Here is a 12,583-nt window from a genome sequence, read left to right on the forward strand (position 1 = left end):
AAATTAATTTCATGACACAATTGGAACCATTAGTTACATTACCAAGGCTTGAACTGGAATATCATGTTTGAGAGAGATGTACATAGACTCAGATATGACCAGACAACTTTAAGGAACTGAGATTAACTTTATGAAAGCCAATAAAATCCCTTTAAAAAAAAAACACACCAGCTTGATAATTTACTTACAGGGATCCCAACAGCCTAACCAGGTGAATAAAGAAAGTCACTTTCTGGCAGGTACTGGAACCTCAAGAAGAGAGGAATTCACCCACATCTACAGGTATTGCAGGAGAAGTCTGATGGCAAGTATTTGGCTTGGCACCTTAGCCTTGAGAAGCTAAGTTCAGTCTAGAGATTCCTTATGAAAAGTTCCAGCAAAGCAAATTTTAAAGAACCTATGTGATCAATCACTATTCTTGCTCTACTTATGTAAATAAGCCAAGTTTATTGAAACTAGACTTCTTTTGCAAACAACATAGTTTTAAGTTGACTATCTTTGGTAAAAACAAGGGTCATTTTAAAGAGAAAAATTAATTTTCAGAAGAACTATAATATACACTTGTGGATATTAGATTCTAACGGTGTTAATTTTCCCTGAAGTTTTGTTATTTATCTAAAAACTGGAATAGACCCTAAATTCTTCCAGTTTCCTTCAATATTTTACTACAACTCTCCAAATTAACATTTCCAATTTCCTCTCATGTTTTTACCTTGGAATCATTAGGAAATAAAACTGCCCTTTTCCTGAAGCCCTGTGAACTGAAGCTGAACAACTTGATTAAAACTTAAGAGAGAGGGGGCTGGCCCCATGGCTGAGTGGTTAAGTTTGTGCACTCTGCTGTGGCAGCCCAGGGTTTCACTGGTTCGGATCCTGGGCGCAGACATGGCAACTCAGGTCAGGCCACGTTGAGGCGGCATCCCACATGCCACAACTAGAAGGACCTGCAACTAAGATATACAACTACGTACGAGGGGATCTGGGGAGATAAAGCAGAAAAAGGAGAAAAAAAAAAAAAGACTGGCAACAGTTGTTAGCTCAGGTGCCAATCTTTAAAAAAAAAAAAAAAGCTTAAGAGGCAATAAATTGTAACCAGGGTGAAACCTATCTGTAAAATGATCAGCATCAGAATCAGCATCAATCAGCATGGGCAGTGGGTACAAACTAGAACTTGAGTGTTACAGACTTGTGAGCTGTGTGATCATGGGCAAGTTATTTAAAAAAAGAAAAAAAAAGTTCTCACCACAAAAAAAAAGAAGATAACTACATGAGGTGATGATTGTACTAACTAACCTTATTGTGGTAATCATTTTGTAATATATAGGTATATCAAATCACCACATTATACACCTAAACTTATACAATGTTATATGTCAATTATATCTCAATAAAGCTGGAAAAAAATTGTTGAGGGCACTAAGAGTTAATAAAGAGAAGAGAGTATAAGCCAGAATTTTGGTTCCAGATCCAGAAGTGTTCCTCGTGCCATTTATGGTGTATTGCCTGAATTTGACATTAGAAGTTGTGGCCTCATCTGTTCTGATAGATGTTCTTTGAAACAGTTCAAAGTTATCCATGATATTGAAGGAGATCAGAATATGCCACCTCAAAATACATGACTTTGGCATAAGGATTATTGCTGGAGACAGAAATTGGTACCAAGATGGGTCTGCACAAACAAATCTTACTAAAATACTCATTATTTTCCACTTGTTTCCCCATATGCTTACCTTCCCACCATTTACCACCCCTAGAAGCCCAAACTCCTCTTCCTTTGTCTTGTCACTTCTCCACATTTATCGCCCTTTGTTAAAATGGTATATAAGCCCCAAGGTCTACGCTTCTTTGGGGTCTTAATTTCTTTTCTTTTAAGGCCTCGATGCATGTAAAAATTTAAATATTAACATCAAATAAAATTTGTATGCCTTTTCTCCTGTTACTTTCTCTTTATCAGTTTAATTTGCAGGCCTCTGTAACGGAATATAAAAGGATAGAGGAATAGCTTTTTCCTCCCCTACAATTTTTCTAGGTCTGCCCAAAGATAGAACACTCTTAATGAAAATATATCAAATTTGACATTACAACTATTCTAGGACATTAATTAGTAATCCAACTGGCAATTAGTTTTAATTTAGACAAGATATGAAATGCCCAAAAAGAGTTCAGTCAAACAATAGAAGATCCTCAAATGAAAAATGAATCATGGTATTTGTTGGAAAATTAAAATAATTTTGAATTTGTGCTATCCATAGTTATTTGGTATGAACTGTTGCTTGCTACTAAAATTATTAGAAGAAGTTTATTTTTAAAGACTATTTCACTTTTAAAAGGATTAATTTTTTTAATTTTAGAGAAAGTGTTTTTCTAAATCAAAAGAAATTGCATATGAAATATGCAACGAAGGGTGATGGTCCATAAAATATTAGGCTATCAGAACATAGAAACAAAAGAGGGCTTGCATGATTCTGAAGGAGAGGATTTACTTACAAACAATCCTAAAAGTAATTTCTACGGAGACCACTTTCTGGTCAAGGTCTGTCTTTTAAAGAGAAATTTGAACCAATCAAGCAAGATACTGCCGTTTTTGGTTTTCTATAGAATATCTCAACATTGAAAAACATTTTAAAAGAATTTAAGAAATACTATATATATCCAGATATTCCTTTAGGAGATGACAAAAATCGTGATGTTAATATTAACAATGTATGATGAAATTAAAATATTTTTATAATACATTCTGTAATAATGATCATTTTATATATGAAACCCCATTGTTGCATATCATAATATACATGATATGTAAAATTCTTGGTTTGTTTCCAAATCTAGGTATTGCTTTGAGAATATTATTGGCAATTATAGTTGTCATTGCCCAAGCAGAGCAACATTTCTCAAAATTGAAATAATTTTTTAAAACTATCCAAGAACTACAGTGACATATTACAGACATTAGTAATGTCTAATTACTAATTATTGACCCTACCACCAATAAAGTGCATGTTATGTAAATCTTGACTTTGCTGAAATGAAGGCAAGGAAATAAATGTTATGGAATAAATATAAAATAACTGATTAATAATGTATGCCTTTATTTTATTATTCACCCAAACATCGCTGGACCATCATTAAACAGCCAGACATGCACAATAATAAACTCGTCATCTTTGATTTTTGCCATCTTTCAATCACATATCATTTTGAAGTTACATTTGCCAAAGTAGGTGGGCAGAATAGATTTTATCTAACAGTCTGTTAGCTTGACTTATAACTTTTAAATATTTTCATATGATATGTGGCTTCAATTTATCTTCTTGACCTGGGTCTCACAAATATTAGGAGCAAACCTGTTTAAGAATGAGCTGAAGAGCAGTATTCTGTGGACATTTGTTTGGGAAAAGTTGATGTGTAGACATTGGCGGTCATCAGTACTGTTGCTGACGCCCTTTCCATTTCAGTTTGACTTACTGCCAACATCCTTTACTATTATTTTTCTTTCCATCAAACCTTACTTCCTCCACAGTAATTAGTTTCATAGATTGATTTGTTGACTTCTCTCATATCATCCATTATTAGCTTAAAAGCCCTTTGGTCCTATGGTGAGTTCCCGGGCAAACAGTGCTGTTCATTTATTACTCTGCATCGTCATCCAAGATCTGTGGCATCTTTAAGCCTCAGAGGACTTGTATGTGTTGCATGTGCCACTATTTTGTATTTGGTACCTGTGGCAGACATTGCTAACTGATCACAGAATCTTTCCTACTGGTCCTGGATGCAGTTTAAAGACGCGTTCTCCTACACAGTGTTCCAGAGAGCCATTACTAACAGGTTAGAGTTGGCACAGTTAGTGCAATCTATTTGCCATCCCCGGCCTAAAGGTTGGTCAGGTCTTCTGCTGGGCATACAGAAGTGAACGAAATAGTCTCTCCCTTTGCTAAGTTCAAAATTTATTGGTAAGTGGCCCTTAATGATCTGGAAAAGATTCTGTATACCTTCTCAAAATTATCTCGCATGCCTGAAGTCACTTTGAAAGCCAGAAATTCCCTTCACCCTTGAGGGATTTGTTCAAGAAAAGCAAACATTAGACATAAAACCACTTAAATGGGGTTGACTTCAGAATTTTTAAGCCATAGTCCAAAAACCCAACATTCCTTTTTATTTTGAAAAAAACTTTATTCAAGTATAACAATTATAAAGACATGAAAAAACCTGTGTATAGTATGACTAATTATCATAAAGTGAACACACCTGTGTAAATACTGCCCCAGATGGGAAAAGAACATGACCAGCACCCACAATTCCCCTGTGCCCATTCCCAATTATTTTCTCCATCTTGCTTCCCCAAGGTAACCACTATCCCAACTTCGAATACTATAGGTAAATTTTGAACTTTTTGTAAATGGAATCACACAGTATTTATTCTTTCATATGCCTGGCTTCTTTTGTTCAATGTTATGTTCATAAAATTAATCCATATTATTGCATGAGTTGTAATTATTCATCTTCATTCCCATAAAGTATTCTACTATATGACTATTCCACAATTTATTTATCCATTCTAGTGTTGATGGACATCTGGATTGTTTCCAGGTTTTGACTGTTATGAATAAGGCTTCTAAAAAAAACCCTTGCACCTGAGTTTTGTTGCACATATGTTCACATTTATATACCTAAGGGGTGAATCACTTTATCTTAAACTTTAGTGGTAATATCCTTAACTTTAGTAAATAATGATAAATTGTTTTCCAAATTGGTTCTACCAATCTATACTTCTGCCAGTGGTGTTTGAGAGTTTCAGTTACTCTACGTCCTTGCCAACACTTGTTAGTACTTTTAATTTTAGCCATTCTAGTGGGAGTGTAGTGGTAGTTCATTGTTATTCTAATTTGCACTTCCTTGATAACTAATGATTTCAGAACCTTTTAATTTGTTTCTTTGCCATGTGTCTCACATCTTTTGTGAAGTGCCTGTTCAAGTTTTTTAAACATCTTTCTTTTGGCTTGTTGCTTTTTCTTTGATTTGTAGGCATTCTTTGTATATTATGACTACAAGCCCCTTGTTTGTCTTTTTACTCACTTCTTTGGTGTTGTCTTGGCTATTCTTGCTTCTTTACATTTCATATAAGTTTTAGAATCAGCTTGTCAATTCCCACACCAAAAAAAAAAAGTTCTTGAGATTTTAATTTGGTTTAATTGGAATCCACAGATGAATTTGGAAAGGAATAACACAATTATAATATTGTCTTCTAATCTATGAAAATGGTATATCTCTCCATTTATTTAGGTCGTCTTTAATTTCTCTAAATAATACCTTATAGTTTTCTCTGTAGAGTTCTTACAAATCTTTCATTAGACTTACTCCTAGGTAGTTGATGTTTTTTGATGCTATTGAAATTGGTAACATTTCTAAAATTTCATTTTATAATTGTTTATTGCTGGTATATAGAAATGCAATTGAGTTTTTTTCAATATTGACTTTTTGTACAGTGACATTGCTGAATTCATTTATTAATTCTAATAGTTTATCAATAGATTCTTTTAGACTTACTACATACATAATTATGTCACCTGTAAATAATAGTGTATTTATTCTTTTCCAATCCTTATACTTGGGTTTTTTTTCTTACCTTACATCATAGGCTGAGAATCTAGTACAATCTTGAGTAGAAGTAATAGCATATATCCTTGCCTTGTTCACAATCCTAGGGAAATTTCCAATATTTCACTATTAAGTATGATGTTTGTGAAAGATATTTTTATAGATACCCTTTATTCTATTAAGAAAATTCCTATCTATTCCTAGTTTGCTAATTTTTTAAACGTAAGCTGAATTTTATAGTTTTCTGCATCTCTTGAAAAGATTGTGTGATTTTTCTCCTTTAATATATTAATGTTGTAAATGACATTGATTGATTTCCAAAAGTTAATCAACCTGCATTCTGGATTAGATTCAAATTTGTCATAATATATTATTCTTTTGATGTATACCAGGATTTGGTTTGCTGATATTTTAGTTGAGATTTTTTTTATCTATGGTGGTATGTAGCTTTCCTTTCTTGTCTGGTACTTGTCAGGTTTTGGTATTAAGATTGTGCTGGACTCATAAAACAAACTTGGAAAGTCTCTCTTTTTCTATTCTCTGAATTTGTGTGAGATTGGCACTATTTCTCCCTAAAATGTTTGGGATGACACACCACTGAAGCCATCTGGGCCTGGAATTTGCTTTGGGGGAAGAATTCACTTACAGATGAAATTTCGTTTTTTCAGTAGACTTAGGACTATTTGCATTTCTCTTTCTTCTTGTGTCAATTTTGGTAACATGTGTTTTCCTAGTATATTGTCAGCTTCATCTGAAATTTCAAATTAATGGCATAAGGTTGTCCAAAATGCCCTTTTTATTATCTTAAATATCTGTAGAATTTGAAATGATGTCCCCTTTTTCATCCCTCATATTTGTTATTTGTGCTCTATTTCTTTTAATCAGTCTTGAAGGAGGCTTATCCATTTTATTAGTCCTTTTAGAAAACCAGCTTTTGGCTTTGTTGATCCTCTTTGTGATATATTTTTATAGTTTATTAATTTCTTCCCTTTGTTATTTCCTCCCTTCTCCTTTTTTGGGTTTACTTTTCTGTTCTTTTTCTAAGTTCTTGAGATGGATGCATAGATGATTGCTTTTCATCCTTGCCCCCTCGAATATATGCCTTTAAGACTCTTTAATCAGCTTTAGCTTCATCTCGCAAGTTTAGATATGTTGTTTCCTATATTATCCAGTTCAAAATATATTTTGATTTTCATTGTGACTTCTTCCTTGACTCATATGTTATTTAAAATTAGGCAACAAAAATATTTCCAAATGTTTGGGAATTTTCTAGTTTTCTTTTTGTTATTGATTTCACAGCTTAATTCCCTTGTGGTCAGAGAATATATAATGCCTAATTTTAATCCTTTGGAAGTTGTTAAGACTAACTATGAGCCGGCATATGGTCACTTTTGGCAAATATACCATGTATATTTGAAAATAATGTGTATTCTATATATATCTGGTACAGTGCTCCAAATATATCAATAAGATTATATTTATTACTTGTGTTATTCCAATCACTTACAATCTTACTGATTTTTTTTTTTTTTGCCCACTTCTTCTATCAGTTCTTGAGTAAACTGTGTTGAAATCTCCTACCATAATTGTGGATTTGTCTCTTCTCCTTTTCGTTCTGTCAATTTTTTACTTTATATACTTTGAGGCAGTTTTATTCGTGTATACAAATTAAGCACTTTATTTCTTTCCAGCGAACTGGCTCATTTATTTTTATGTAATGTCTCTTTATAGCAGCATTTCTCTTCGGCGGCACTATTGACATGTTGGGGAGGATCATTCTTCGTTGGGGAGGTGTGGGGAGTGCTGTCCCGTGCGCTGTAGGATGTTTAGCAGAATCCTTGTTCTCTACTCACTAGATGCCAGTAGCTTCCCCACCTCCCACCCCTGTCATGGCAGTCAAAAATACCTCTAGACCTTGCCACATGTCCACTGGGGTGAAGAATCGCTCCTGGTCAACAGCCACTCATCTACAGTAACGCTTTGTGCCTTAAAGTCTATTTTCTCTGATATTGGTAAAGCCAGTTTCTATTGGTATTTGCAAAGTTTTTTTTTCAATCATTTTACTTTCAACCTTTCGATACCCTTACTCAAGATGTGTCTCTAGTAAGCATAAGGTCGACGGTCCTTTTAATCCGGTCTGACAAGCTTTTAATTGTAACTGCAGTATTTGTTCCTTTTACCTTTAATGTGATCACTGATACGTTTGGGTTTAAATCCACGATATGACTATTTATTTCACATTTAATCCACTGTTCTATGTTCTTTTTTCTCTCCTTTCTTACCTTTTTGGGTTATGCATTATTTCACTATTTTGTTATTCCCCCCATTAGTTGAGCATTCTTTTATTATTCTTTTAATTGTTGTCCTAGAGATCACAACATGTATCTTTAACATATTTAAAATGTAATACATTAGTACTTTTGCCACTTTCTGTATTATCTTAGGGCTTTGGACTTTTCTACTCTATTTACCTCAATCTCACTTTTTGTGAATTTTTATTTCTCTGTATATATAATCCAAGTAATTCATCATTATTTAATTTCATACAGCCAATGTTTACTTAGATTTATTCAAATATTTATTTTTTCCATTGTTCTCCATTTCTTCCTGCTTCTCCCTGCTTCCATATGGGTTCATTTTCTTTCTGCCTAATTAACTCCTTTTAGTACTTCATTTAGTGCAGGTCTACTGTTGCTGAATTCTCCAGGTTTATGTTTATCTAAAACTTGTCATTATTTCTCTCTTATTTGAAAGATAGTTTGCTTGGTTTAGAATTTTAGGTTGCTGATTATTTTCTTTGTTACTAAATCAGCTATCAGTCTTTGCTGCACATTTGAAGAGCTTTGTCATCTCTTTGTCTATGGGTTTCAGCAACTTTACTAATGTTCTTGGGTATGGCTTTCTTTGGATTTATCATGATTGGTATTCAAAATACTTTTTAATCCATTGCTTGATAGCTTTCATCAGTTTTAGAAAATTCTTGGCCATCACGGCTTCAAACATTGCTTCTGCTCCATTCTCTCATCAGGGGATCCGTGACTTTTTCACCACATCTCGTAGATAGAAAATACCTAACAAATACTAACCAATAGGACGCTGATGTGGCTCTACCATGTTCTTTTCTGTTTTTTCCTTCCTTTTGTCTCTCTGGGCTTCGGTCTGCATGTTTCTCCTTTTCACCTATCTTCCACATCACTAGCTCTCTCTAGCGGTGTCTAATCTGCTATTAAACCCTGCTTCAGTTATCTCTTGCTACATAACAACCCACCCCAAAGTTCTGTGGTGCAAAATAACTGCCACCCTTTACTTGCACGATTCAAGCTCCAAGGGGACAGCTTGTCTCTGTGCCACGTGGTATTGGCTAAGGTAGCTTAACTGGGGTTGGAGGACCCAAGATGACTTCACTCCCACGTCTAGCACATCAGTTAGGGGGATTGAAAGAGTTGGGACTTGCTGGGTCTCTCTCCAAAGTCCTTCATTCTCCAGGGCCTGTCTCCTTCCACGTGCCCCTTCCCCCTCCGTACCAGCAGGGTATTTAAAATTATTTACATGGTGAGTTGGGACCCCAAGAGGGTGAAAATGGAAGCTGGTATGCCTTTTAGTGCCTGGGCCTAGAACAAGCAAAGCATTATTTCTCCCACATCCTTCACTCCACGTCATAGCCCTTCAGATGAGTGAAGTTAAATACCCTAGCTTCCCCAGGCTTCTGCAACACTACTTCATCCGGCATGGTTTTGATTCCCTCACCATGCTCCTTGTTCTCCATGGCTCTCAGACCTAAAACAATGACTGGCGCATAGCAGTACTCAACAAATGTTTGTTCAATAAATGAATGAAGGAATGAATGCTGACTGTTGACCCAATGCACCCTTCAATGGCATAAACACTAATCTTGGAACAATACTGGCAAAGATGGCAGACAAATCTGCCAATTCTTGAAGGTTTTTATGTCATCTATATCTTGAAACACCTTCCTACAAATAGCTAGTAACTCATTCAGATTCTCCGCTTTGCTCCTCAGCCCAGGACAGGACAGTGAAGGAGTGAGAATGAGAACAATCTCAATGGAAACAGCCTTTGGACTCAGACTCTCAGGTAGGAGAATTCCCAGGACCTGGAACAATCCTTTTTCCTTCCCAAGTAAGATCCCAAGTGGCTCACGTAGTGTCTTCAGAGACCATTAATATACGTCTCAGGTCATTATTGGGGTGCTCTCTGCTTCTCTACTTGGCGGCCTGAGTACAGCTTCTGCTGTTACCCACCATCACTCCAGCAATGCTGGCTGACTCCAACCTTGATCCCTACCTTGTACCATCATGGCCCACGTTGACTTTATAGTGCCTTTGGGCAACCTAGAACTCCGATGCTCCCATGGAGGTGGGAGTTCTCTATCTCACCACAAGCAGTATCTTACAGTTCTTTTATTTGACTCTCAAGAAGCTGTCAATATCTTATAGCCCTTTCTCTTTCAAAAAATGGGAGACCAGTTCCCCTGGGACTGGGTCAAAGACTTTGAGAGATATCTCTAGGTGCAAAAGTAGTAGAAATGAACTCTGAGGCAAAGCCTAGGGAGCTCCCTTCTGACGTACTGATTGTGTGTGTGTGTGTGTGTGATTAACACCAAGTTTTCCTGACCCCTTTCCACAATTGTTGTCATCACACTATGTTAACAACAACAAAGATAACAATAGCAACTAACATTTCATGAGTGCTTACTATGTGCCAGGTACTGTTCTAAGTGCTTTATATGTATCATCTCATACATAATTTGGGGTGGAGGAATAGATTTTAGGCAAATAGATTTAGGCACCCATCATGGAATGGGTGAATTTGGGGGACAAGATTTGAAGGAACTGTTAAAAGTTTGATTAAGAAGCTGAGTCAAGATATGAAAGGGGAAGGTGAAAGCAGAACAAGGTCAGTAAAACGTGGGGATGTGTGTGAGTGAGAAGAGTGGCAAAAAATAGATCAAAGAGCCACACTCATGGAGAAGTAGGAGCCCATTGGGATTTGAGGATGCTGAAATCAAAAGTGATCAAAGGAAGTTGATATTATCACCATTTGCGAATGGAGTTCTTTCCAAGTTTCAGAAGTAAAATTAATGTTCTATTTTGATACAGCAAACAGACCAGCTCTTGGGGCCACATTGACTAAAATGAACTACATCAGACTCTTTTAATGGTCTTAGCGGTATCTCTAAAGGGTTACTAATATCTGTTAAATATTTGAATAGAGCATTGTTCTGGAATAGCCACAGGAGTAGTCCTTTGCATAAAAGTGGAGGAACCAGTCTGGAAGCTGGGTCTGCAGTGAAAGCCACAAGGCAATGCTTCATCCTGGGCAAAACTGTGTTGACAACATGGTCTGCATCCAACCTGGCTGCAGAGACAGACCGGCTCTTAGCCAAGCACATTAGGAGATTCCTGACGACCAGTCAGAGGGAGCCTATACGGGGATTCCGTGTGTGTTGTTAAGTCTGACTTGGTGGAGCCTGAGAGGCAGGCAAAGGACATGTGCTGGGCAGTCAGACCAGGCTCAATCGGAAACCCGAAACCCAAGACTACAGTGGGCGAAATTTCCACATTCTCAAAATAACCAAACCCCAACAATTATCCCTTCTTGGGCCTCCGTCTTCAACCACTGGATGGGTTCTTCTCATTACAATCTCAAATTTCCCCAAGCTTTAAAAACCAGCCAAACAATCACAATAGAACAACTCTTCCTTCGTGCTTTCATGCTACTCTTTCTCCGCTGCTGGGAATGGGTTGTCTACACTTCCTGCTTCCACATTTTCACCTCTCACTCACATCTCAAGCCACTGTTCTCTGGTTTCTTCCCACCACCATTTCTGGGGAACAGTTCCCAACAAGGTCCCCAGTGACCTTTCAATCACCAGACTCAATGGCCCCAGCTCCTTCCTCATCTTACTTGACCTCCCTGTGGCATCTATCTGGACACACCCCTCCTTCTGGAAATTCTTTACTTCTTTCGTTTCTATAGCACTACGCTTCTCTTCTTTTCCTGCCTGACCCTTAAATGTTGGTGTCACCTGGCTCCATCCTCGGCCACTCCTTTTCTCATCCAACAGTGTCCTGGGAACCTCCCTCATGGTCTCAGCCACCACTTGTAAATTGACGTCACTCAAATCTCTCTATGTTCAGCTTTAACTATTTCTCTCGGCCATATATCAGCTCTCCACTAAACATCTCTCTCTGGATGCCCCATGGAAGTCTCAACACGCAAAACCACTCATGGTCTCATCCCCAAACTGCCCATTCTTCATGGATTTCCTCACCTCAGTGAGTGTCAGAACTCATCATCCTGATACTTAGGCCAGAAACCAGGGAAGGGTCTTTGACTCCTCCTTCTTCCTACCCCCTTGCCACCCAACGAGTCAAGCCTTGTCTGAGCCCTCGTCTTCTCTCTCCTGGTGAGAGCCCCTCAGCTGAGCTCCTGCCTCTAGACTCACCCTCAAATCCACCCCCACACCGGCCACCAGAGTAACCCATCTAAACCCAAATCATGAGCATGTCTCTCCTCTGCTTAAAGGCCTCCCATTGCTCCCTACTGACAATCCTTCCCCTCTCATTTCTCCCCTCTCTCCTATTTCTCCCCTAGGCCCCACGGGGAGGCCAGACCACAGGGGGCAAGCAGCCAACAGCTAGGACTTTGGCAGCTGGTCAGAGGGATTTGGGTTTAACTTAAGAGGATACAGGAACCATTTGCAGGTTTCACAAGCAGGGCATGATGGCATAAGGACATAATGACAGGTGCTACAAGTGGGAGACACATTAGCAGACTGAACGTTTGTGTCATCCCAAAATTCATATGTTAAATCCCAGGGCCCAATGTATTAGGAGATGGGGCCTTTGGGAGGTGATAGGTCATGAGGATGGAGCCCTCATGAATGGGATTAGTGCCCTTATACAAGAGACCCCAGAGAGTTCCTTGCCCTCCTCCCTGTCCAACCTCGTGGAAGGACACAGAG

General features: G+C 37.6%; 1 protein-coding gene across 1 annotated transcript; it reads left to right on the forward strand.

Moving 5' to 3' along the window:
- Positions 1–3,297: 3,297 nt before the first annotated feature.
- On the forward strand, positions 3,298–6,639 carry KANTR (KANTR integral membrane protein). The gene is given in 2 exon segments (XM_070517969.1): positions 3,298–6,593; positions 6,596–6,639. Coding segments are annotated over 2 exon segments (216 nt in total). The 5' UTR covers positions 3,298–6,421.
- The last annotated feature ends 5,944 nt before the right edge of the window (positions 6,640–12,583 follow it).

The sequence above is a fragment of the Equus asinus genome, chromosome 2 (genome assembly GCF_041296235.1).
Source record: "Equus asinus isolate D_3611 breed Donkey chromosome 2, EquAss-T2T_v2, whole genome shotgun sequence".
NCBI lineage: Eukaryota > Metazoa > Chordata > Mammalia > Perissodactyla > Equidae > Equus > Equus asinus.